This window comes from Festucalex cinctus, chromosome 1 (genome assembly GCF_051991245.1).
Source record: "Festucalex cinctus isolate MCC-2025b chromosome 1, RoL_Fcin_1.0, whole genome shotgun sequence".
Taxonomy (NCBI): domain Eukaryota; kingdom Metazoa; phylum Chordata; class Actinopteri; order Syngnathiformes; family Syngnathidae; genus Festucalex; species Festucalex cinctus.
Genome location: NC_135411.1, coordinates 51,238,978 through 51,265,580, shown reverse-complemented (window position 1 = coordinate 51,265,580; position 26,603 = coordinate 51,238,978). Strand labels below are relative to the sequence as shown.

Here is a 26,603-nt window from a genome sequence, read left to right as displayed (position 1 = left end):
TCATACTGTATCATACCTGCAAATAGAGAGGAGATCTAATTCTAGCTGGTGTGTGAGTGGAGGGACCCTGCCCTAGGGTAGAATCCCATATGGAGTGTAGATCAATAAATGGGCTACACTAACACACACAGTTCACAGTTGTGGTTTTGGCCTACTTCCAAGGCGCATCCCTTTATTCGAGTGATTTGCCTGCTTCTCTGCAATGACTTTAATTAGATGGAAGACTTCCAGATGTCCCACACTCAGTCGGATTATAAATCAAGATTCTATTTTTTGGCTACTTTTAACTCCTAAGGGAATTGTGTGGGTATAGTTATCATGTTGCTCAGTTTCTTTCATTTGTTCAACATTAAAAAGTATTAAACCAAAAGACACGCATTTGACTTTGATGGAGAATAATTCTGAAGAACTACCCCGTTGTCCAGGTTCACTTGCTTGTTTATTGCTTTTTTTTTTTTGTCTGGCTTGTTTGTTGTAAGCTCTGCCTTGGGCCTTATTGCACTTCACAGCAGTCTGTACTGGCTACACACAAACACGCACACGCACACTGTCTCCCGTACACATATACAGGGAACCAGTGTGAGACGGATGATTTGATTCCACTTGAAGAGGCAGGTGCCCTGGAGGTCTGCCACAGACACAGCTCTTTGAAGCTGATGGAGAGAGATGGAGGTGGAGGAAGAGGAGGAGGAAGAGGAAGAACAGCGCTCGGTCAGAATAGAGGAAAGGGAAGAAAAGCCATCTGGGAGGCGAGTAGACAAGGATGGAAAAGAATGCCAGGGAATGTAAGCAGAAATGGAAGTCCGAAGCTGAAGGAGAAGAGAAGATGGAAAGTTAAGAAGGCAAGGGGGCTTTAATTAAAAAAAAAAAAAAAAAAAAACCGCAGCCACTTCCTGTTCATCCGTCCATCATGCACTACTTCTTATTTTTCCCATGTGTCCTTTGTCAGTTTCTCCTCTGTGGCCAAACAACGTGGGACACATCAGTCAGAAAGAGATTCTTTTCTAGGACTGTCTCTTGTTTCCGACTACAACGATCTCATTAGAGCTGCTGTGGGGCGTTCAATGGCCCTAAGGAAATTTGCAAGTGCCATGAAAGATAGATCAAAGGGGAAAGAAGATGGCTAGCTCCCGAGTGACTATCTCTTTAGCGCTAATGCTTTTGGCCACTTAATCAAACTCTTTGACTCACACTGTGAAGCACGCAAAATAATTGAAGTCAGACCACACTCACATGATATGGATAAAATAAGTGCAGTATCAGAACCATTACTCAGCAAATCATGAGATTTCAGTTTAGTGAGTGCCCACCGGGTTAACTCCTGTATGTTTTGATTTGTTTTAGACTTTCTATGTATCCATTCTGTCTATTTTAGAATCATCCATCAGACGCCATTACATATTGGCTTAAAATGGTGAGGATGATGGTCATCCAGTAACGTGTTGTTGATCATGCGTTTAGAATGAGAAAAGTGCACAATAAGGCAGTACTAGTTCTCTTGCTTTGTCCAAAAATACTGCAGTTAAATCAGGAAAGGAGCCACTGCACAGGGCTCTGTACACTTTAATTTGTAGACCCGCTGGTCGTTGCTTAGCAACCTTAATAAACAGTAAAATGGAGATAATGCTAATGGGGGCAACGGGGGAGGAAGTGAAGACTGTTTCCCTGCGCTGCACTGACATGTGTTGTCAAGCGTGGACGTACTGGGTACTTGTGTGCGTGCGAGAGATTACAGTGTGTAAAACAAAGATGAATGAGGGCAGACCCGTCACCAGAAAGAAATTGTAGGGGGGGCATTACCTTTTTTTGGGGGGGCACACTTCATCAACCTAAATCTAATGTTCATCAGGTTGAACAGTGGCATTGTCACAACTGCAAAAGTGCTCAGAAATATTTTCTGTCACTTAAAAGCGGAAATCTGAAATCTAAAAGACAAACTGAAAAAAATGTGTAGTTCATTTTGCATTTATTCAACTCAAAAGTTCATTTGAAACAAATCCACTCTTCACTTCTGTAAACAACTATGTCCGAATGAATGACTCTGTGACCCAGCCCCTTCTATCTGGAATTGGCTAGCAGTTGCCTTCATTTGCATGTTGGAATAGGGCTTTATGATATGGACAAAATTTCCTTTCATTTTTGCCAGACATCTCTATTCTTTGATCTTTGACTCAGCATGAGACTTCACATCATTTTACTTTTTTTATGGTGCCTTCTGTATTTTGTGTTATTGTATTTCTATACTTGTACAGATTTTTAGTATTTTATTTGCGTGTATACTTATCTACTTATATTTACTCTAATTGACACGACGAGGAGAGGTAGGACTCAGACGCAGGATAAAGGTAGGCCACAAAGGCAATAGGTTTATTTCCGGCCAACAGCTGTCTACTCTCAACTTGAGAGGAGAAAGGGGAATCAAAAAGTGGAGAACTAAAAACGCTCCACTGGGGAGGAAAAAACAGGCAAAAGGTACAGGGGACAACAAAAGGCGCTCCGCAAGGGAGGAAACAAGGCTCAAGGCACAAGGGGTAACTAAGGGCGCTCCGCTGTGGAGGATAAGGCACAAAAACAAGGCAAAACAACAAGGTAACAGGAACAAGGACTCGAGGACTGTGGGACGCTTCCATGCACTGAGTGTGACACTTCGGCACTGAGGGGAGAATGCAGGTGGCTTTTATTGCTGTAGGTGATTGGTGGCAGGTGGGGATAATCAAGGGCGGGGACCGGTAGTTATGGAGCGGCAGGAAGGGCAAGTGACCTGGGGTGAGATGAGACTCAAAATATCAAAGTAAAACAGGAAACATGACTATGAAAATAAAAGCATGGCCGTCACGCCGGTGGCGGCGTGACAGTACCCCCCCCTCAATGGCCGGCTCTTGACGGCCTTTCAACAAGGAGTCCAAAAACAAGGGTGGGCGGAAGGGGGCACGGAGGTGGGAAACACGACCCACCCATCCGTCCCAGACAAAAAGGCAGTTCAGGAGGGCGTCCATGACGCCAGACGAGAGTCCCGTCGGGACCGTTCCGAAGACCTTTTCTTAGCGCAGGATCAGGTTCGGAAAGTACCAAGGGAATCCCGTGGATCGTTTTGACTTGGTAGGCCTGGCAGACTTGTCAGACTTGGCGTGGCAGGCTTGGCAGATTTGACGAGGCGTGGCAGGCTTGGCGTGGCAGGCTTGGCAGACTTGACGAGGCATGGCAGGCTTGGCGTGGCAGGCTTGGCGAGGCGTGGCAGGCTTGGCAAGGCGTGGCAGGCTTGGCCGACCTGGCGTGGTGTGGACGATTTTGGCGTGGACGGCTTTGGCGTGGACGGCATTGGCGTGGACGGCTTTGGCGTGGACGGCTTTGGCGTGGACGGCTTTGGCGTGGACGGCTTTGGCGTGGACGGCTTTGGCGTGGACGGCTTTGGCTTGGTCGGCTTTGGCTTGGTCGGCGTGATGCAGAGACTTGGCGTGACATGATGCAGAGACTTGGTGTGGCTCAGGGTCTTGGAGATGCGCCCGGCGAGACTCGGGGTCTTGAGGCAGTGACTGGCGAGGTTCAGGATCGAAAGGCTCAAGAGTCACCTGGTTGACTGCGGCTGAGGATGCACTGGTAGCTAATTGGTCCAAGACGTGATCCAAACAGTCTTTTCCCCATTCCAGTATGTTTCCGGAGTTCCAGTCGATTCTGGGGTTGTGTAGATGTAGCCAAGGGTGTCCCAGAACCAAAGTGGGTGACGAAGCTTGGATTACGTGGAAACGGAGATTCTCGATGTGTTGTCCAATTTGAACCTTCAGGGGTTCGGTGATGTGAGTGATACAAAAGAGTTCCTTGCCATTCAGAGCTCTAGCCTGAATGGTCCGGGGAAGGGGTTTGGTGGTGGCGGCTCGTACTCGCTTTACGAGGCCCCAGTCCATGAGGCTCTCGTTGGAACCGGAGTCGATGAGGGCTGGCAGGTCTATGGTTATATCATGGTGGCTGATCTGGGCTTGCGTGATCTTTTGGGTCTTGGCAGGTCGGGGTGACGGGAAATTCACCGGTGAACCTCTCTTCACGGTGCAAGTTCCAACCAGATGACCAAGTTCACCACAGTAGAAGCAGCGGCCTTCTTGGCGGCGACGCTGTCGCTCCTCGGTGGTTAACTGGGCCCGACCAAGCTGCATGGGTTCCTCCTCGACGTTCTGCACTTCCCTTAGCGCTGGTCGGGGAGGCAAGATGAGCTGTGGCATTTCGATTTCCATTGGCGATGACAAGGGGGTTGGTTCCACCCTTCTATGGTGCCCGCTGGACTTGGTCAACTCCCGTCGGCGATGATCAGCACGAATCGCTAGGGAGATCAGAGCATCCAAGTCGGTAGGAAGGTCCACGGGTATCAGGAGTTCTTGGATGGCGGGTGAGAGTCCTTTCAGAAAGTGGTCCTGTAATGCTGTGAAGTTCCAGCCACTGTTTGTGGCCAAGGTGCGAAAGCGGATTGCGTAATCGTTGACGGGTTCTTTGCCTTGTTGGAGCCGGCTCAATGCTCGTGCCTTCTCTCGGTCATTGTTGTCGGGATCAAAGACCTGGCGCAAGGCGGCTTGAAAGTCCTGTACATTTTGGCAGACCAAGGAGCCCCTGGCCCATTCCGCGGTTGCCCAGGTCTTGGCTCGTCCAGTCAGGTGGGACACCATGAAGGCTACCCGGGACCGAGCTGTGGAAAATGCCTGTGGTGAGTGTTCAAAATGGATGTCACACTCCGTGAGAAAAGTCTGACATTGTCCAGGTTCACCGGAGTATCGTTCTGGGGAGGCCAGTCTCAATCCTACCCCGGTGAATGACGTGGTCGGGACGGAGAGTTCGGGGAGGGGTAGCTGTCCGGTGGGGGTTGGAGCTCGACGCTGCGTTTGGCTCACCAGTTCGTGGACCTGGCTCGACAGCTCCTCCAGCTGCGAAATCACGGCTTGCTGAACCTTTTCCTGGTTGGCAAGCCGGACCTCAAGGCCCTGCAGCGCAGCCTCGACCTTTCCTGCTGGGTCCATGCTGGCCGAAGTGTACTGACACGACGAGGAGAGGTAGGACTCAGACGCAGGATAAAGGTAGGCCACAAAGGCAATAGGTTTATTTCCGGCCAACAGCTGTCTACTCTCAACTTGAGAGGAGAAAGGGGAATCAAAAAGTGGAGAACTAAAAACGCTCCACTGGGGAGGAAAAAACAGGCAAAAGGTACAGGGGACAACAAAAGGCGCTCCGCAAGGGAGGAAACAAGGCTCAAGGCACAAGGGGTAACTAAGGGCGCTCCGCTGTGGAGGATAAGGCACAAAAACAAGGCAAAACAACAAGGCAACAGGAACGAGGACTCGAGGACTCGAGGACGTCCTCGAGGACTCGAGGACTCGAGGACTCGAGGACTCGAGGACTCGAGGACTCGAGGACTCGAGGACTCGAGGACTCGAGGACTCGAGGACTCGAGGACTCGAGGACTCGAGGACTCGAGGACTCGAGGACTCGAGGACTCGAGGACTCGAGGACTGTGGGACGCTTCCATGCACTGACTGTGACACTTCGGCACTGAGGGGAGAATGCAGGTGGCTTTTATTGCTGTAGGTGATTGGTGGCAGGTGGTGATAATCAAGGGCGGGGACCGGTAATTATGGAGCGGCAGGAAGGGCAAGTGACCTGGGGTGAGATGAGACTCAAAATATCAAAGTAAAACAGGAAACATGACTATGAAAATAAAAGCATGGCCGTCACGCCGGTGGCGGCGTGACACTAATTAATTTTATTTTGTGTTATTTTATTTCACTTGTGTCTACTAAAAGACTAATTTCTATTCCATGCACAGCACTTTGTATGCAGCAATGGATGTTTTAAAGTGATTTAGAAATAAGGTTGAGTTATGTCGATGATATACAGAAACAACATATGGGTTCAGTAAAAAACTAAGCAGAAAATCAATCCAAAAGGATGTGTAAAGTGCTGTTTTTTTTTAATTAGAACTTAGTGACAGTCATCAACATGAACAAACTTGGCAATAACAAAAAGAGAATTCAACTCACATTGTACTGCAACTGCTTTAGTCCATCCATCCATTTTCTTGACCGCTTATTCCTCACAAGGGTCGCGGGGGCTGCTGGCGCCTATCTCAGCTGGCTCTGGGCAGTAGGCGGGGGACACCCTGGACTGGTTGCCAACCAATCGCAGGGCACACGGAGACGAACAACCATCCACACTCACACGCACACCTAGGGACAATTCGGAGCACCCAATTAACCTGCCATGCATGTCTTTGGAATGTGGGAGGAGGCCGGAGTACCCGGAGAAGACCCACGCGGGCACGGGGAGAACATGCAAACTCCACCCAGGAAGGTCCGAGCCTGGACTCGAACCGGAGACCTCAGAACTGGGAAGCGGACGTGCTATCCACTCGACTACCGTGCCGCCCCTGCAACTGCTTTAGTGATAAATAATTTTATGCTCCTTAGTTGTTGTTGTGTATGTGTGACTGCTTGGGTCTGTTAACCGCATACTGTGTATTGCTACAATTCATCCGTGCTGTGTGGCTTGACTAATTAAAATAAAAGTTTGCCACTCACTTGTAAACGTAACCAGTGGACTCAGGATTCCCAATGATGTCAACTGTGTCATCCTGGATCGAGGTTTGGCATTTGGTGGCTTCTATTAAAGCGGCACGAGTGCTCACTGCTCAGTCTTTGTCCCAGCGCCAGCCGGCAAATGCGCACCATCTACCCGGAAGTAGATTTGGCTAAGGCACGTCTGCAGAGCGCGCGTCTCCCCCCACCCCACCCCATCCCTCCTTATCCTGATTGTCATTGGCTCGCTTAGTTGTCAATCACAGCCAAACTTGAAAGGAGGTATGTGGTTGGCTGGCACGCCATGCTTTACTGAAAACAGAAGGTGCAAGTTTACGTGACTGATAGGACGAATAGTTGGTGAGTCATCTTGCTAGGGCGGGCACGGCTGACTGACAGGGCGGGCACGGACCCCCAAGGCCCGCCCATGGCGACGGGACCGAATGAGGGTGAGCCACACACAATACAGATATCACATACACCCATTGTCATGGCCTGGGTCGCATGCGCCAGAGTTCATGACCTGTTATGTGTCTGTTTAGGTACTGATGTAACAGTGTCTGTTAGCTACTGATGTAACAAGTGTCTGTTTACAAAACGTGATGTTCGTGATGTCAACCTGTAATCCTGTAGGGGATGTCTGGACCTTATGTGATGTCGTTCTTTAGTCCTTTACGATTCACTGTCTGTAGGTGCAGTCTGTGAATTGTGTGTGTTTTGCTGGCTTATTGTCCAACTGTCCCGTGTACAGCATCTCTGAGTTTCTGCCTTTCGATGTGAATAAATGGAGAAAATCTCATTTGTGTCTGCATTTGGGATCCAAACCTTTCAGTGCATAACACCCTGGACAGGATTTACTATTATTATGATTGTAGTGAGTTACTGATGTTATAGTGGTTCACTTTAGCACAAGTTCCCAACTTTTGAATCAGTGACTCAATGAATGCATATTGTTTTAAATATATGATAATTAGGGCTGGGAATCTTTTGACTGTCTCACAATTCGATTCAATTACAATTTTTGTGTCTACGATTCTATTCAGAATTGATTTTCGATTCTCGATTCAAACGATTTTCGATTCCAAAATATTTGATTGACAAATGATTTCTGCTTCAATTTACAGATATGCATAACATTGTCATGATCTACTCCAGTCTGCTTTGCAAGACAAAATGACAAATAGCGATATTAAAGTGTCTTTTTTTTTCTTTTCTTTTTTACATTTATTAATTTTATATTGTAAGTGCCTTTTTCCACAAAAACAGCATGTGGGCTACAACTGCCTTTTCCCCTTCTTCTTCATTTCTAATTTAAATAAAATCGATTTTTGGATATTAAATATTGATTCGATTCGATTAATAAATGAGAATCTCGATTCTTTTATGAATTGATTTTTTGGCACACCCCTAATGATAATGCTGTGGGAAGATGTCATTAAACAGCTCATCTAATGGTAACCAATAACTTTTGTACAGTTTTGAATACATAAATGCATGCTCTTTTTTTTGCCACATTAACCGGCCCATAATACTGATGCCCTCTCTCCCATCTTTGCAATCCTTCATCTTCATCACCTCACAGGTAACAGCTCCTCTTCTTTCTCCTTTTTTCTTCCATCTGTCTCCCTGCCTTGATCTCTCTATCTGTACATCTGCACCTGTTCTCTCGGATTTCATCTCTCTTCTTCACTCGCTTGACTCCTGCTGCTCCTCTGTCTCTTCATCTTTCCTTTCTTCACTTTTCACAGTGGGCGTTGAGGTAGTCTAGTTACAGGTATGCACTTTAATATTGACGTGCCACTCACTTGTATTTTAGTAGGCTACAATGCAGTTCACGTTGGTGTACCAATTAAATGTGGCAGCCCTTGAGAGGATTCACACTCTTTTCCAGCAGGGTATTTTTAGGGGGATAGCGTTTTCGATGAGGCAAAAATGGTGACATATACAGTAGTTTGATCTTTTCAAACACCACTAATATTGTATTGGTTTCAGGATCCACATTTGAGTAGTCTCTGGACAAAACGCTACTGTCCCCACCACTGCTGCCCTGAACACAAGCTTCCAGTCTTGAGAGTCAGGCTGACCTATGCAGAAAGTTAGATATGCATAACATTATGCATCTGTGTGAATAGATAGATAGATAGATAGATAGATAGATAGATAGATAGATAGATAGATAGATAGATAGATAGATAGATAGATAGATAGATAGATAGATAGATAGATAGATAGATAGATAGATAGATAGATAGATAGATAGATAGATAGATAGATAGATGACAATAATAAACATCTTATTTTTTTCAGCACACACCGTATGCACTGAGTTTACAAGAATTAACATATTTAAAAGGATTGATTAGAGTGACATAAGCTGCAATGATAGCATTGTGGTAAGTGGGTGTTACTAATGCATCACTGATTTCCTTTACAAACAAAAAACAAAAAAAAACATAAGCATATCTAATTGTAAAGGTTTTGTTGGCGAATTCAACTCTAATGTCAAATTTACATGATTTAAAGCTGCGGTAAAAGCTTGTTAAAGGGCTTTCAAGAACTGCATCTCTCTCTCTCTCTCTCGCTCTGTCGTCGCTTCACCCATCCTCTTCCTCCTCAGCCGCTGGATGCTGCGTCAGGAAGCGGGAGGCTCTGTCTGGATGGAGACCGACTGAAGAGCCACCAAGGCCGGGGAGAAGGGGCGGTCAAACGTAGGGGCGGCCGATCGGCACCGAGGTAACCTGTTGTTTGTTCTTGTCGTTGCCTTCATTTTAAATTTCAGAAAGAACAACTTAGTGAAGCGAGAGTAATTGGAGAGAGCGCAGCTGGATGGAATGAGAAAATAAACAGCAGTCGTCTTTTGCACTGGCCGGTTTAGCTTCAGCGTTAGGTTTTCTTTCTAAAACGGCGGCAGAATGCATGCGCTTTGTGTTCTCATTCATGTGTGCACTGTTCAAGAATCAAGATGCACGTATTGGGCGCGTAAAATAAAAACACATCTGTATATGGTAAATTTTTTATTTATTTTTTTAAAGATGCAAGATCTTCGATTGTGCTTCAGTAATGTGACAGGCTTGCCTTTTAATTTAAACCAAGAAGCTCGAGAGCGCCTGCGCTTGTTTGTCATTGGCATGGCGTCCAGCTGCAAATAAACAGGAGCATTTTACCCAATCACCGCCCCCCCAGGGGAATAAACCTAACATGACCTCTTATTTCAATGGTGGGTGAGTCAAGATTGCCAAGCATATTACAACTACATACATCAGATACGTATTCTTATGAAATTATATGTTTATTCTGTGGTTGTATTTTGTCACCCTCTTACAATGCATAAGTCTTTTTTTTGTTTTGTTTTTGCAAAAAAAAAACAAAGTATATATATTTTTAGATAGATAGATCGATAGTTTTTTTGCCATGTATATATATATATATATATATATATATATATATATATATATATAACATATATATATATATATATATATATATAAAATAATACATATATACAAATGGTTCAATTTTTTTGTTTCTTGAAAAATCTGAAAAAAATTACATAGGCGATTATTTTAAGAAGGCGTCGATTTTGTTTGAGAGCTGTCACAATGTTAGAATCTGTATGATGAAGCACAAACGGCTACAACCAGAATAGTAAAAAAAATAAAATAAATAAAAATAACAAAGCAAAACTGAAAAGGCACAATTATTGATGCAGCACTCCTATTTTGTATTGTGTCAACTTTATTTATGCAGTGCTTCACAAACTGCAGAATCACAACATGGTTCAAGTTGCTTCTTACCCATTGTACGGGTATTCTGCCTTCCTAATTTGTCCATAGGTGTGAATGTAAATGGTCATTTGTCTCCAGTATGTGTCCTGTCATTGTCCAGTCCAGTCGCTGCCTCTCAATCAGTCAGCTCAGATCGAATCCAGCTCACCCACATCCATAATGAGGACGAATGGTATAGAAAATGTCCATATATTATCGCACACTTGTCAATGTCATTCAATTCAGGTTATTTAGAGGTTTTGAATAGTTGCGGAGTCTTATTGCAAATGCACAGTGGCAACTGTGTGGATTGTGCAGCTGGCCACAAGTGTTTGTGTGGACATGACAAAGAGAAGCATGTGTCCCATCAATACCGCACTTGCAATGTTTTCCTCAACACTCCTCAGCTAACTAGAGCCAGTGAAAGATTGAGCCCAGCTGCCGTACTGACAGCACTTGCATGCTGTAGCCTGTGGGTGGGGCGTCGTGTGTGTGTGTACACATTCGATTATGTTGCAAAATGACCAGTAATATCCAGTAAACTCGATTATTTGTATTTGGTTTCATTGAGATTCTGTCGGCTTTAATAAAAGGAATGCTTGTAAATTGGTAAACCTGGCCAAGGAACTTGAATAGCAAACATGACAAAAGCTGCCAACCGTATTAACTAATTTGCTCCCAAAAACATATAAATACATTCTATTTTAAATATTACCAAAGACGTATTCATATGTGGTTTTTAATATTTTTTTTATGCTAGAGCATACAAAACCCTTAAATCCATTCTCTGAACTGCAGAGAACGGTTGAAGCAATGGTAGTTATTACAAAAACAGCCAGTAGGTGGCAGCAGAGTATAAGAGATCAACCAGGGCCATGTTGCAAACAAGCTTTTTTCCCGCAGTTTAAAACAAATTTGTGAGTAATGATGAAACTTAGCAACATTCTAATGCTAATTGCTACAAAACGGGAAACGATAGAGATATGTTTTTTTTTAACTGATGAAAAAAGAGACTCTAATCTTTCTTTTGGTAGGTTGCATGTTTTTATCGCGATAAAACACAATATTCTCTGGGCCTTGCGAAATCAGCCAAAATCCAGTAAAACTGCCGGGAGCAAAGGGAGTTGCTTCAGTGAAAATGGCTGCGAGTGAATGAGTTAAGCTGAATGTGTATGTGTGTTTGTGTCTCACATAAAGCATAAGAAAAAAAGAAGCAAACATTTGCTTCCCCTGAAAGTTATATAAAAATAAATAAATAACTAAAAACAAAACTAAAAAGTGCAATTACTCTCATCACACTGTTTGTAGCTCAATGTTTAATTTATATCACAATTTGTCTTTCACTTTTATGCTTTCATGCTTTTCTGAATGCATCGCATTCACCTCACTTCACTTGGCTCACAGTCATGCATCTTTTGTCATTCGCTCTCTCAGTAAACACACGCACGCACAATAAGCTCCCACGTCTCACATAACCTTGGCTTGTCTGACGCTGTCTCCACTTATTAAAGCTTATGACAGATGTCTCTCCTTTTCTACCTTAACATCTGGTTCCCATGGTGTCCTCGCAGCTCCTCCATCATCCAAAAGGCTTCTTCCTGCCTCTCTGCCTCACCCGAATTGTGTGCAACATGCCGGCTCCCACAAGTGTGTAGCGAGCGTCCCACTTGGCTGCAAAAGATGGACGTGATGGGAGCAGAGCGTCGCAGGCCCACCCCGGCACAGACGCCCGAGGAGAGGGACGTGTGGAGAGCCGGATGGAGGGACGCAGGAAGAGAGGGATGGAGGGACGGACGAGAGAGCGGAGTGGTGCAGAGCTTCAGTTTTGACTCCTACCAGCTGGAGGAGGAGGAGATCAGCAAAGACGTCCCGGAGAGAGGTGTTCTGGCGCTGTCTGAGCCCGGTGAGCCACTATCTTAAAAATGGAGTTGTTGAATGTGGAACCTATCACAGCATACACAGCAAATTAGTCAGTGTTAAATTCCCAGTCTTCAATCAAATATGTACTATTAGGATAAAAAGTTAGACTGTCAGTGCATTCTCTTGAGTGTTGGAGTGGATGTTGGGTGTTAACCTGAATAGCACTACCTTGAGTGGTACAGTTTTTCTTCAAAGGTTTGGCACATTTCTTGAAACTGAAATGACATTTTACATGCCAAACCTATGGAGAAAAACTGTAAATAGACCACCCCCTCTTTTCCGGTGAAGGGGAATCTTTCCGGTTTCCAGCACACTGGTGACATTTCAATATCGATACATCCCATCACTGTTAGTGTGGCAGTGTGGATCAGTGGTAGAGTGGTTGTCTCGCAACCCCCGAATGTGGGTTCGATCCCAGCCCAGTGTGACTCATCAAAGTATCCTTAAGCAAGATGCTGAACCCCCAGTTGTTCCTGATCCCGTGGCATCAATATACCTTTGGCTAGGTACAACCTGGACTGCAAACCAATCATACAGCATGTTTAATGCACTCTCAAAAGACGTTGGTAAGAAATTGTGCGCAAAAAATAAGTCATTTACAAGTCCACCAGATGATACGCAGCAAGCATATTTTATGCTGACCCTTTATATGCGCATCCTTTATGCTTTATCCCTTAGGTAGATATGATTTATTAGTCACATAAAATAATCTTGGGAAGATTTCAAAATGGTGCACAACCAGAAAAGGTTACAGACACATTCAGAGAAGTCACACCAATCTGATGAAGATATAAAAGGAGCAACTAAGTCATTAAACAGTTGTGAAATATCAGAAAACTTTGGAAGGACACAGATGATCATGCGTAGATGTCAAGGAAAAACCTTGTTAAAGGCGCAGTCTGCCGGTTTCACTCTGGAAAAGGCACTTTTTAAATACAGGATTTAAACAGGCAAACTACTTCTCAATTTACAGATCTGGGCTTTTCTGCACGTGTGGGGGTGATTTTGTCCTAAACCCCCACACCCCCAGCCTGTATTTTGCCATTTTGTGTTTGTTTTGGAAACAGCGGGACGTTTCAGTGGAAAGACAGTGTTTACACCCCTCCAGCCAATCGCAGAGCGGGGGGTGGCGTGTCGCAAACGGGGCCGGGCGAACGTGTCAGCTGTGTGACGTCACTCCCGCGGCAATTTGAAAGCACGCACTTTTTTTTTTTTTTTTTCACTCACTCATTCACACACGTCAGCATCTGTGAGTGAGTGAGTGAGTGAGTGAGTGAGTGAGTGAGTAAGTGAGAAAAAAAATAATGACAACATATTTCCTAAAAATTGCATGAAATGAATTATTTACGTTAATTTTCTATTCTTTTTATTTCTAACTTCTAGTTCTTGTTAATAAAACGGCCACATGAGGGCGTCCGATAATATATTGGCTGCCGTCACAAGTGTATAGACGTTTTTCCCACCGCAGGAACTTTTGGAGAACTTTTGAGTTTACCTTGGTAAATTCAATTTGGGCGTTTTTTCCACCAACAACAATTACCAGGGTAATTAAATGCCTCAGGGGACATCCAAGTACTATCTCAGCAGCAGGGTCTTGCTGAGCCAGGCAGGAATTTTGAGGGGGGGGGCTGCAGTGACCACGGCTGATTGGTCAAATTTGGGGGCGTTGTTTTTACATCGTCTGGACTCAATCAAACTCATTTGAGTTAATTACAGAGAACTCGAAGACACTGTGGAAACACAATTCTAAATTCCCTGCTGAACTTTTACAACCAAGAACTCCCTTTACCCAGAACTCAAAGTTCCTGGGCTTGTTGGTGAAAAAGCAGCAGGCACCTACACAGGGGTGTGGAGACTTGTCACTTTGTAAAGAAGTGATGTTTTGTTTTTTTTGTTTTTTTATCAACATTGTTGTTAGAATTCCATGCACTTCAACGAAGAACAAAAGGAATTTCGGTCTTCATCCAAAAAATAAGTGCCAAAACTTTTTTTTGTTTTGTTCCACTAACATTGCAAGACATTCGTTTTCATTTAATGATGTTATTTGTAAAATGAAATAAATCACATAGATGAAATGCATCCACAGGAGGGTTTAATTAAGGTGTGCAATTAGGTTCTAATCCAAATAAGAATCGAATAAATAATGTATTTATCCATGTGGAGCAACCATAAGCATATACCATAAACAACGAGGGATGTAATGATAACGGCAATATCGTGATATCATGATATTAAAACTGCCACAATATATCGTCGTTGTCATGTCACGATATTAAAAGCAGCACATCTTAAAAACACAGGTTGATTTTTATTTGCACAGTTCTAGCACCCTCTGGTGGCTAGTTTTTTAGTGCAGTTGAAGTTTCAAAAGGCTTGTTTTGGCCCTTCTATGTTTAAAATCCACCCTAATGGTCAAGCCTGTAAATGACAGCGTCATAAAACTGCAAAAAGAAAAAAACCAACAATGAAGAACTTCCCTTTTCTTCCCTTTCTGTCCTGTTGTACGTCTTTCCTCTTAGTTCCTGGTAGCTTTAAAGAAGATGTCGTGTGTCAGCCCGGTCCGTGATTTCATCTTGTAATTATGAATAACTCTTGTCTGCTACCTTCCCGCTCAGACTTTGAGGAGCCGATCCCCGACGACCGTTACCATGGCATCTACTTTGCAATGCTATTGGCTGGCGTGGGGTTCCTGCTGCCCTACAACAGCTTCATCACAGACGTGGACTACCTGCACCACAAGTTCAGAGGTACGAACGCACATCAATGTGAATGTCATGCAACTTTTAAGAATGTCACCTACATGTTTTGTGATCTATCCCAGGGACGTCCATCGTGTTTGACATGAGTCTGACATACATCGTGGTGGCTCTTTTGGCCGTCCTCCTCAACAACGTGCTGGTGGAGAGGCTCAGTATGCACACCAGAATCACTGTGGGTGAGTTACACATTATTAACCTACAGAGAAATTGTCACATCTCCTTGACACTAAAGCCACTTGGAGGTAGTGGAAAGTAAAAGGTGCACATTTTAAAACTATTCCATTCCCATTGTCATTTATTGTTTAAAATGCACAAACTCTAATTAGATGTCCCCTTGTAATATTAGAGGAGCTGCTTAAACTGTACACCACTTATTTTGTATACAGTACTGTATAATGCTTAAACTAATGTTAAATCGGCTCACAACATTCTATTAAAACTCCATTTTGCACCGCAGTGCCCTCTGCAGCATAAATGAGATCCACTTGAATCCATGAGGAAACCAGTCAAACAGTGAGATTATTAAAATCCAGATTGAAGTGTGGGTTCTTCACTGGATGATTGATTATCTTCACCTTTGAGTGATATGTGTGTGCGTTTTTTTTTTTTCTTTGTGCAGGCTACATCTTAGCTTTGGGGCCTCTGGTGTTTGTCAGCGTATTTGATGTGTGGTTGGCAAAATTCACTACCAGCCAAGCTTATATCATCAACCTGGTCTCAGTGGGAGTAGTTGCCTTTGGATGTACAGGTAAGCAAAGCAGCCAGCCAACAATAGACCAGAATAGAATAGAATAGAATAGAATAGAATAGAATAGAATAGAATAGAATGCACTATGTGCCACAACATGGCAATTAAGATTTTACAGTGGCAGCAGTCGCAACATTCAAGAACAGTAATAAATAAAATATTCCTAAAATATATATCCATGCTCATATATTTAAACCAGGCAATGAGATAATGCACGCACCAAATGTACACACTTAATAAATTCTACGTATACAGTTCATGTGTAAATGAACACTACATAGAGAAATGACTGTGAACAGCAGTGAGAAGCGTCAACAGAATTGCATGGAAAGTCTGCATACATCAATAAATCATCTCTTTAAAAGCCACCAGCAGTAATAATAATGGAGAATACTTAAAAATCAACAAAACCCTTTTGGCATCTAAAGTGAAGATAACACTGAATACTGTGCATCATTTTTAGCTGTATGTATAAAAAATGTCAGTGTTCTGCATTTATGAAATCAAAGAACTGCTATAAGAACAAAAAACATTTCTGCATGGAACAAAAATATTTTGAACAAAAGACGCTTGGTTGAAGCTTACTTTCAAATAAAATAGTCAATGTCTATTTGAGTTCTCCTCGTATTCATGAAAATAAAGCCAAACTTAAATTATCCACCTGCAGCAAACCAAAAATGCCGTCTTCTTCTCTTTCATCATCATTTTATTGCATATATAGAGAATGCCATTGACTCACAACTTAAGTTAACAAATCCGAGGTCGGGTCGCGGGGGCAGCAAAGACTATTTAACTTAAAAATGTAAAATATAATGCAATATAAAATTGTATTTATCTTACCGGGTTAATGTCATTTTTGCTCAGTGTTCAGGGCTGTACACGTCACCTTCATTTTCACACGCACGATTGTATGAGGCATGTTTGTTTGGAATATAGTTCATATAGACATAACATTAAACATTTTTGATTCAGGCACTTTTTCCCCCTTGTATTGATCCATGATCTGCCAACCAGTGCACTCGAAAAAGAGAATTGTTGAAGCGATTTAAGATTGCAAATTGAATTGTTGACCAACTTTAAAAAAGTTACTTCAACTGGCAACCCATGATTGAATTAAGTTAGTCCAAAGTGAATATATTAAGCTTAATTATAAGTTCGTTAAACTTATTACTTTGGATTGGAGTCATTTAGGACTAGCTTAATTCAGGTGAATATATTCAGTTTAATGAACTCATAATTAATCAAACTTAATAAATTCACTTTGGATTAACTTAATTCAATCGTGTTAGCAATTGAAGTGATTTTTAAAAGTTGGTCAACAATTCAATTTGTAATTTTAAATCATTTCAACAATTCTCTTTTTCTTGTGTTGTCGAATAGCTCAATAAATTGTGGCATCGGGTGTCGCACATTGGCGCATGTGACACATTTTCAATTTGTTTTATTCAATGTTACCAGAGTGCCAATCAAATTCAAATTTATAATTACATTAGAAAAATGAACAAAGTCCTATAAAAGTAAATATTTGTTGTCATTCCATTTCCAAATTCACAGAGCCACAAGCCCACAACAGATGATCGACAGAGCCCCAATAGATCCGCAGGTTGCAGACCCATTCAGCTATCATTACTGCATACATCTATATTTTATGATTGTATAACTAGTTCATGAAAAACTCCATCATCCCATCGGCTGTGTGATTCCAGAAGGTCAAAGAGTCACAACACACACAGTAGGTGGGGAGCATGGCTGCTAATGAAAATTAAATTATGCTGATGCTTAATTAAGACACATGTTTGCTGATAGTCCACTGAATCCTATTTGCAGATTAAATCCTATCAGAAGCACTCACTAACTTTTACAAACTAATTTCGTACATTTCTATACAGTTTTGATTAGGGTTCGACTGATATGCATTGTTTGAGGCCGATGCCGATACTGATTATTGTCATTAAAAAATACAGATTACCGATTAATCTGCCGATTATTCCATAATATATAATGTATAGAATTAACCCCTTCCCTAATTCCTTTTCAATGGGTGCCACTTACGCACAAACTTTTATTAAGATTCTCTGCTTTGAATGACAAGTCCATATAAAAAAAATCCTGAAGTATACAAGGTTATTGTATAGATGTATGTGTCAATAACAAAACCATTCTTACTTTTTTACAACTGCTGTAAACCATGAACCTTATCTTTTATATATTTTTATCTTGTGTTATTTTCAGAAGTCTTGGGACCTACTGGGCTAACCTGGGACTTCGGGGATTGTATTTCGTGCCATGTCATGTCTGTGGAAATGTGTGTTAAGACAAAAAAAAAAAAAATGAAATCTTGGATGTTTGCATCCTTGAATTTTGAGAAACGAAAGTCTTTGAATCATTGAAATATCAACTTTATAATATAATATAACTTGAAAGGACAATGACAAAATAAAAACAATAAGACAGTGAAATAGGAATAGAACAAACTAAAATAATAGCAACTGGAAAAAAAAATTTAAGACCAAATACTGACTGTTCCTGTGCATTTGGGCCTCTTGGGGGCAGTGTGGTATACACTTAAAGTGAGTACAGAAGAAAGTTGAATTCAATTAAAATAACTCGTTATTCACACATTGGGAAGAATTTGTACCTTTGCGTAGCGTTATCTCATCTGCGTTCTCACAAGATTTATGTGTGGATATTCTTTATTTGAAGGAAAAACACTCCCAAAGTCGATGCTCACTTCCGGTTAGCATTTTCTAACTTCCTGTTAGCGCTATGTTAGTCATGTTTTAAAAACAAACATTTTGTATTTAAATTACAGTGGATGTAATTCTTAACGTTGTGTATTTAGTTTTACAGTTAACCCCAACTGCGGTGTCATTAAACAGTTTAAAGGACGCTTAGGGACAACAGAATAACCAGAATAACATACGCTACACACTTGCTAGTTGCTAAAGCTACGCAAGCAAAATAGTGCATTCAGGGTACTTTCACAGTGTCGGAAACTGCCGAAGTTTGAAGGCCAATAATCAGTCGATTATAATCAGCGGCCTATTAATCGGCCGGGCCCTAGTTTTGATCCTTTCTATATTTGCAACGTGCTAGTTATTGGCAGTGGATTAAGTCGGTTACGTCCCCACTGTAGGCCAGCAACCGCCACTGGTTGACTGTTACACCACTAAAGCCACTTCCTCATCCGTTTCCAGTGCAGCAGTCCAGTTTCTATGGTTACATGGGGATGCTGCCCAAGAGGTACACACAGGGGGTGATGACCGGAGAGAGTGAGTACAAAAATATCCTCGTGTTCCTTTGACCACCATCTTGCGCAATGGCCTCCAGCTTCCTCTCTCAAGTGTCTCGACACATTTAAGCCTCTTCCTCCTTCTTCTTCATGCAGGCACTGCCGGTGTCATCATCTCCCTGTCTCGCATCTTCACCAAGCTGCTGATCCCGGACGAGAGGAGGAACACGCTCATCTTCTTCCTCATTTCCATCGGCATGGAAATGCTCTGCTTCCTTCTTCACCTGCTGGTGCGCCGCTCCCGCTTCATCCGCTACTACACCAGCCACAACCAGGGCAAAGGTCAGGGCAAAGGCCACGACCCCCGCGGCAACTCCACCGGCTACAGGGTTCATCATGACGTCACGGCGGAGGAGGTTAAATTTGTAAGTTGTGCTCGATGGTGGTGTTTCACAACTTTTGATGGGAAAAAAAAACAAAAACCTCCACAGCACGCTACCAAACAAAAAGTTTATTTACTGAAATAAAGCTCACTTTACTCTCAAAATAGCTTACTCAGTGTTAAGTTTGTGCCAGAGAAAGCATATCCAGCTTTGGCAAAATAGCAGCGCTAGCAATTTTAAGCTAGCATTAACGCTGTAAACAAGCTAATGTTAGTTACGTTGCTAGCATGAGTGATTCGTAATGGAATGTCACATTATCGCTTTGAAGTTATTATTTTTTTTATTTTTTTGGAATGTACAACCAATTAACAAGCAAAAAGAAGAGATAGGACTACCTGTCAAGCATAAATGTTACAAGTTTGCTGTTGCTAGCTCAGTTCATTCCCCTCTAAAGGCTCCTAAATAAAGACGAGAAGGTCAGACAGGAAGTGAAAGAAACATAAGTGCTAGCACCTGTGGACAAGCTGCTAATCAAATGACACTAGAGTGTGTGCGTACGTGCATGTGTGTGAGGACCACCCATCAACACGGGCTGTCCTCTTTTTTTATGTTCACACTTGTCCCGTTTTGTGAGAGGGACATCTCACTTATGTCTGACGTAGAGGAGTGTGATTCAGGGAGTTCTTTGTGTTGGTTGCCAGGGGAAACCAAGGCAGTACATTACGACTATAATCAAGGAAGAGTGGTCCCTTCTGTCTCCTGAGACCCTTTAATCAACTAATGGATGCGTGTGCGCATGCATGTGTATGTGTGTGTCGTCAACCTGCAGTCACTCACAGTGATCTGATAATAGAGGTGAAGTCATGCATAGCCAATGTGGTGTCTTTCTAATGAAAGGGAAAGAAAGAGACACTTGTAAGTAGGCATGGCTATCGATTCAAATTTCCTCCATCGAGTTCAGTTCGATTCACAAGAGTTCTGTTCGATTCGATTCACTTCAATTCAATCCGATATTAATTATGGAACATCAGTTTTTCCTAAATATCAAGTACCAATATCATGATGAAGAACTCCACAAACATTAAATTCCAAATTAAAATTTGCGGAGGCAGTAACTGGTTAGATGATTTATTTTTTCATAAAAATAACACGAGTGTTACACAAGCATTGACATCAGCATGGATAGATGAAAATGTTTTCATTATTCTAAATTTAATTTATTTATTTAATCTAATTTAAGATGTTTTGAATTGTCATAAATTGTAATAAGTCAGGTCTTTCATAAATGTAAGAAAAAACAGTAAAGATACCAAAAAAATTTAGGTTTAAAATTCCATTTTCTTGTTAATTTATGGGAAAAAGAGATATTAAAATAGTCGATTCATGCTTGGATATTACGTTCGAAAAGGAAAATCGATTCAATATCGATCATTTGATTTTTAAAAACCAGCCCTACTTGTAGGTTAATATATTCATGAACTATTATATATGCTTCCTCCAGTGTTGTGTCAATAGATTGTCTTTCAAAAAGTACAAAATATTACTGATAAATGTTTTCTATCAGCTACTTGATAAACCATGACGGCGATAGAAAGTGTTGATTTCAGCATGTGTTTGGTTCCTCCTCAGGGGAATGGTGGAATGGCCCCGCCCACAAGCGAAGACGGCATTGAGGACTACGTCGGTGGGACGTATGTGCGATTTGACGCCCCAAAAATCAAGATCAGAAGAACCTGGCCTGGCGTTCGCGGTAATGATTTTTTTTTTCTACGAATGTATCTCATGTACTCAACTTCTCATTCACGTGCGACCTCCGCGGACAGATCTGATTTTGCATCGTTACGTGGTGTCCCGTGTGATCTGGGCCTACATGCTGTCCATCGCGGTGACCTACAGCATCACCCTGTGCCTCTTCCCCGGCCTGGAGTCTGAGATGAGGAACCAGACCTTAGGGGAGTGGCTGCCCATCCTCATCATGGCCACCTTCAACATGTCCGACTTTGTTGGCAAGGTGACAGAGCTCACCTGAGCTGTACAAACCGTCTCTCGTTTTGGGATCGTAACGACTGTATTATATGTTCAGATCCTGGCAGCGCTGCCCTACGATTGGTCCGGAGGCCGTCTGCTCTTCTTCTCCTGCCTGCGAGTGGTCTTCATTCCTCTGTTCATCATGTGCGTGTACCCGGCACACGCGCCCACCCTGGCCCACCCCGCCTGGCCGTGTCTCTTCTCCCTGCTCATGGGCGTCACCAACGGCTACTTTGGGTCCGTGCCCATGATTCAGGCTGCGGGCAAGGTGGCGCCGGAACAGAGGGAGCTGGCAGGTAAGACACACATTTATAGTCAGAAGACAAAGAATGAAGTAGAAATGGCTGCTGAAGAAACAGTCCTCGAATAAATACGACCACATTGGTCGTTTTCAAAAGATGCCAAATTATGATCAAGTGTTGCATATTTTAGTTTAGCGACTACTAACGGCCATTTTAAATAGTGCAAAAATACTAAAGAGAGTTTCAAACCCAGTGCGTCTGTGTCAGAGAACGTGGGAGGTTGTGGACACAAGTGGAGGGAGGCAAGGCAAGACGTGGCAGGTGTGCTCTTCATCATAATTTTATTTTGACTTAAAAAAAACAAAGTACCACACAAGATATAAAGTGCAAACCAAAGCTGGGAATAAACTTACTGGTTTAAAAACTAAACATGCAGGACAACAAGTACAATGACTCAACGACTGAACGAAAGCAGGGAACTAAATACACAGTAATGAGACAATGAGAGACACCTGGACAAGACACAAGTGGCTTGCGGAGCTGATTGGGTAACACAAGGGAACGGGATAACAAGCACAGGAGGACATGATCAAACTTAACGAGACATTGCCAAAAAAAAACAAAAAAAAGGAGACAATAAGGAAAACATGACCGATAACCAAAACACAGACAATGACAGTCTGGTCCAAAGACAGCTGTTTATCCGACTCCGCTATATTAGATCCAATTAGATCCTTTTCGTTCCATTTCGGTCCATTGTCATTAACCAACCAATCAAACCGACTCCTCCTCCATTGTCATTAGCCAACCAAAATGCTTTCTTTCCATTGTCATTCACCAATCAAAGGCGTAAAGTCGCAGGGCGGAAGCTGGACGGCGTCCATCTTACCACTCCCATCTCGTGAGCAGACTACTTTGTAAAGTTATTATCTGTATACGTATAGATTGGACATATACAGCTCAAGGCTCTTAGTATACAAATCATGCCGTTTCTACTAAGTACCATCTTAAATGTTCTGCAATATTGATACTGTAAAATGTATAGGACCGTATGCCGAGAAAGGTTGATTGTGAGTGGTAAAATGGCGGTCTGGTGGCATCAAGAAGCGATGCGACTCCCTGTGCAAATGTTAAGGTAAACTAAAGTAAATACAGTTTATTTCAAATGTTCAACTTTTAGTAAGTTTTGCATGACCAAATATACATTGTATTGCAATGTTTTTTTAAATTAAATTTCCATTAAATAGTTTTTTAAAATACATTTTATTGTAATTCAACAAGCAACATACATCAATCCATTAAAGAGATGAAAGTACAAGCTGAGGTTTGATACTGTGTTAATAGATGTTCGACAGTACCATTTTTTTTTTTCTTTTGGACAAAATTTCAGTTCAAACATAAAGAAAATATTTGTCTTCTTACATCAAAGTTTCCTCAAAATCAGAATTATAGTTTTAGGTTCACAAATGCACAAATGCAATCGTTATTGTGCGAATCTGATACAACTAGCAGTAAGGGAATACAAACAGGTTACACCACACGGTGGCGTTGTCCATACGTTTTGAATGGTATGCAATGTTAGGAGACAATTTTAAAAGTTGTGTATTTTAAATACAATATAGCTTATTATAATTGCATCGGTCAGCCCTCAACTGACGTTGGAGGGTTTAAAAATGTTTTTTTTTAAATCCTTTTCTTCCTTCCTTCTTCCGGGTTCAAATCTCAGTTTTGTATTTTCTCGCTATTTAACATGGCCACTAGAGGTCGCTAAACTACAATACTGTACTTGTATTTTGGTGCATGGTAAAAAAAAAAAAAAAAAAAGACCGATTTGGTCGTTATTGTTGGAGGACTTGTAAAAAAAAAAAAAAAAAAAAAAAAAGGATTTCAATGCAGTAATGAAGTATTGTTTGGTGCAGGGAACGTGATGACGGTCTCCTACATGACAGGCTTGATGTTGGGCTCCGTTGTGGCGTACGCAGCTTACAGCTTCACGGCTCCTCCACGAAGCGGTTTCGCCACGCTCAGCTTACACGCTAACACTACAAGCGTTTGAATGTCCTCATATGCTCACGTTTGTAGACGTAACACTAGCAGCACCCATGGAGAGGGTGGCCTCCCATCTGAAGGAAACGGTGTAGCATTACATAGCTTTTCATTCTCCAACCAGGATGAGAGGAGAATTTGGGGATGTTGGTGAACTTTTACCCCCCGACTCTTCAGTGGTCGTCCTTTTGGAGTGTTTCACTGTGAAATGAGTTTCAACGTAATGCTGTGCTTTCATTTGTGTCACTTACAGTAGCTGGAGTACCGATGGTCCCTGAATGCACCTTTTTTTAGAGTTATTAATAAGGTAAAATTGTGCTATTTTGGTCACAGGTGCAACAATTAAATAACTGAGATGAAGATGACTCTAAAAAGGTTGTTTGTATGGATGTCATAACTGATGTGTTCATCTTTCATATCTTTCTATTTTTAGTGTTTTCACCTGAGAGGCTGACCAAATATACAGTAAATAAAATAACATGCGGGTTATCATGTATGCCTCACAATTCTGGATTTCGAGGTTCGAACCCTGCCTTCAGCCTTCCTGTGCGGAATTTGAATGTTCTCTCGGTGTTTATGTGAGTTCTCTTAATACTCCGGCTTCCTCCCACATTCCAAAAACATGCATGTCAGGTTCAGTGCAGATTAAATTGTCCATAGGTGGGGATGTGTTTAGATGTTCCCTGTTGGTGACCATGAACGTCTCTCTGCCAAATTTAGTCACCTGTGACCCTAATCAAAGTAAGTGGCATACAAAATAAATCGATTATTGAGTCAACCATTAAGCAGTATTGCTCATCTGTGACTAACAGCTTCTGCTCATTGTGCTTCATGTCGTGAGTTGTTGTGTTTCTGTTTTTGTTTTTTAGCTCAAATGCTTTCCATGTGAGCGCAACCTCCAAAGTCGAACAAGCCAAATTTCAAGGTCAACCAAAATCTTCTGGTTTTCATCAAGTTAGAGTTGAAACCGTAATGATGAACCTCACGAGTGATTTTTTTTTGTATATTTTTTATTGTGACATAAATGATGGCAAAGGAGAAAAGTGTGATGATAACCTAACTGCATAATACAGTAGAACATTGTACACATAAATAGTGAGTGGTTTTATTTTATTTTACTTTTATCATACAGCAGTTAACTTCTCTTTGTACTTGACCGTTGGAAATGTTCACATTTTTTGTTTAAAATCAGGCAATAAGTCAGGGGTCACCGACATGCAACAAATCAGTCCCCTACAGACCTGTTCTAAAATTAGCTCTATAGTGATGAGTTATTGTGATTTCCTAGGAATCCTGTAGAAGTGATCATTTGAAAATGTAGACCTTTGCAAAGACTTATAGATCCCTCGGTTTCCTACCATTGTTGAAAATTTTTGTGAGAAATCATTAACATGATCAGTGTCTTTACATCGTGTCAGGTTTACCTGTATGACATCTATTAAACACGACACAAAAAAGGAGAGAAGACACTCAGTTCAAGGCTCGTGAGGTAGAGGAGAGGAGCTGACTGATACAATTCACTACTGCACTCTCTGAAGAATCCTCTCCTCACCCTCTCTTTTTATTTGGTTTCCACGCGGCCACGCCCCCAGTTACATGGGTGTTCCAACCCTAAAAATGCAAATGCAAGGCATAGTTGGAACACAGTGTACTTGTTTGTCTATGTGTTGTGTATGTGAGTGGAAGATTGCTGAGTACGTGTGGTCAAGTTTGCAATCATTTCTTAACAGAAAACAGGTGGCCTCAGCAGACTGGCTCGAACCATTCTGCTGCGTTCGATGTTGTGGTTCTTCAGCTTCTTGAGTCATCTTCTGCTAGGCTATGTGAACGTGAGTGTGGAGCAGAGCAAAGGATTCTTCATTGCAAGCAGAAGCAGTTCTTCATTGCAGCAAATGTGTGATCACTTATTTACAATGATTCCTACACATAGATAAATGGATTACATGTTCATAAGAACGTTTGAAAGATTTCAGCAAATTTGTTTGTGTTCGACTTTGGAGGTTGTGCTGGATCAATGTTGCATTATGAGGGGTCAAAACAAAGAGTGCCAAAAATGTAAAACTTTTTCTACATCATGTTATGAATTGTGAAAAGAGTGAATGTAAAATCAACAGTGTCACTGTCTAAACCTTGTAAATATATTATGGAATGATATTTAAAAGCGCAAAGTTATGTGACGTGCCAGGGTTAATGATATTTTGGTTAGTTTATCTCTGTATGTGTGAACGGTCCTTGTTGTTTTATGTCAAAGATTTCAGTTTGAAGCAAATCTGAGCAAGGGAATGAGCAAACCATGACACGTGTCACATAATGTTTGCAAAGTTTGTCAAATCTTTTACTAATGCAGAAACATTTCAAAACAGTCTATTGCTGAATCCAAAGCTTTTTCTTGTCTTTTTGATTCAGTGTTCTATTATTCAAGGTATATTGATTCATTTGTGTTTTGTTTTCTCTCTGAGCAGTTTTGAGTGCTTGTGGAATATTTGTGTTTATGCGTGGAAAGATGAATAGCAGTGCACTTTGTATGTCAGCAAAGCTCTACGGCTGACAGGCGTTTACTAAAACTGAGCATACGAGAATGGGGAAAAAACATTAAATCTATTATCAAAAGACGTCACATGCATTGACTTGCAGTTTTTCTTTGGACAACAAAGATTGCGACCTCCTTTAACCAAAGATTGCATGTACGTTTCTATCACTTCAGTTGAATTCTTTTACAATTAAACAAGCTGCACAGGTTGACAACAACGCACAAGACAGCAGCCAACGTTGTCCATAAAGATGCCAACAAGATGCCATTCAAATCAGTCTGCTCGTATCTGTCATTTATATTATGCACCATGTGCTTTTATGTTCACAAATGATTTACTTACATCCTACCCACCTTATATTTGTAATTCAATAATAACATTATTTATTATGAGTCACGG

The 26,603-nt window shown here is 41.9% G+C and overlaps 1 protein-coding gene across 3 annotated transcripts; it reads left to right on the top strand.

The window, feature by feature from the left end:
* The first annotated feature begins 2,159 nt into the window (after window positions 1-2,159).
* On the top strand, window positions 2,160-26,296 carry slc29a4a (solute carrier family 29 member 4a). 3 transcript variants are annotated; one of them, XM_077540362.1, is made up of 12 exons: window positions 2,160-2,345; window positions 9,169-9,284; window positions 11,887-12,218; window positions 14,851-14,982; window positions 15,057-15,170; window positions 15,614-15,742; window positions 18,940-19,014; window positions 19,131-19,399; window positions 20,987-21,107; window positions 21,181-21,368; window positions 21,441-21,681; window positions 23,547-26,296. In XM_077540362.1, exons 3-12 carry the CDS (start codon window positions 11,996-11,998, stop codon window positions 23,681-23,683), a joined length of 1,629 nt encoding a protein of 542 aa, XP_077396488.1. In that variant the 5' UTR covers window positions 2,160-2,345; window positions 9,169-9,284; window positions 11,887-11,995; the 3' UTR covers window positions 23,684-26,296. The 3 variants fall into 3 exon arrangements, with proteins under 3 accessions (XP_077396488.1, XP_077396498.1, XP_077396481.1); XM_077540372.1 differs by lacking the exon at window positions 2,160-2,345 and adding an exon at window positions 2,966-5,057; XM_077540355.1 differs by lacking the exon at window positions 2,160-2,345 and adding an exon at window positions 6,264-7,000.
* The last annotated feature ends 307 nt before the right edge of the window (window positions 26,297-26,603 follow it).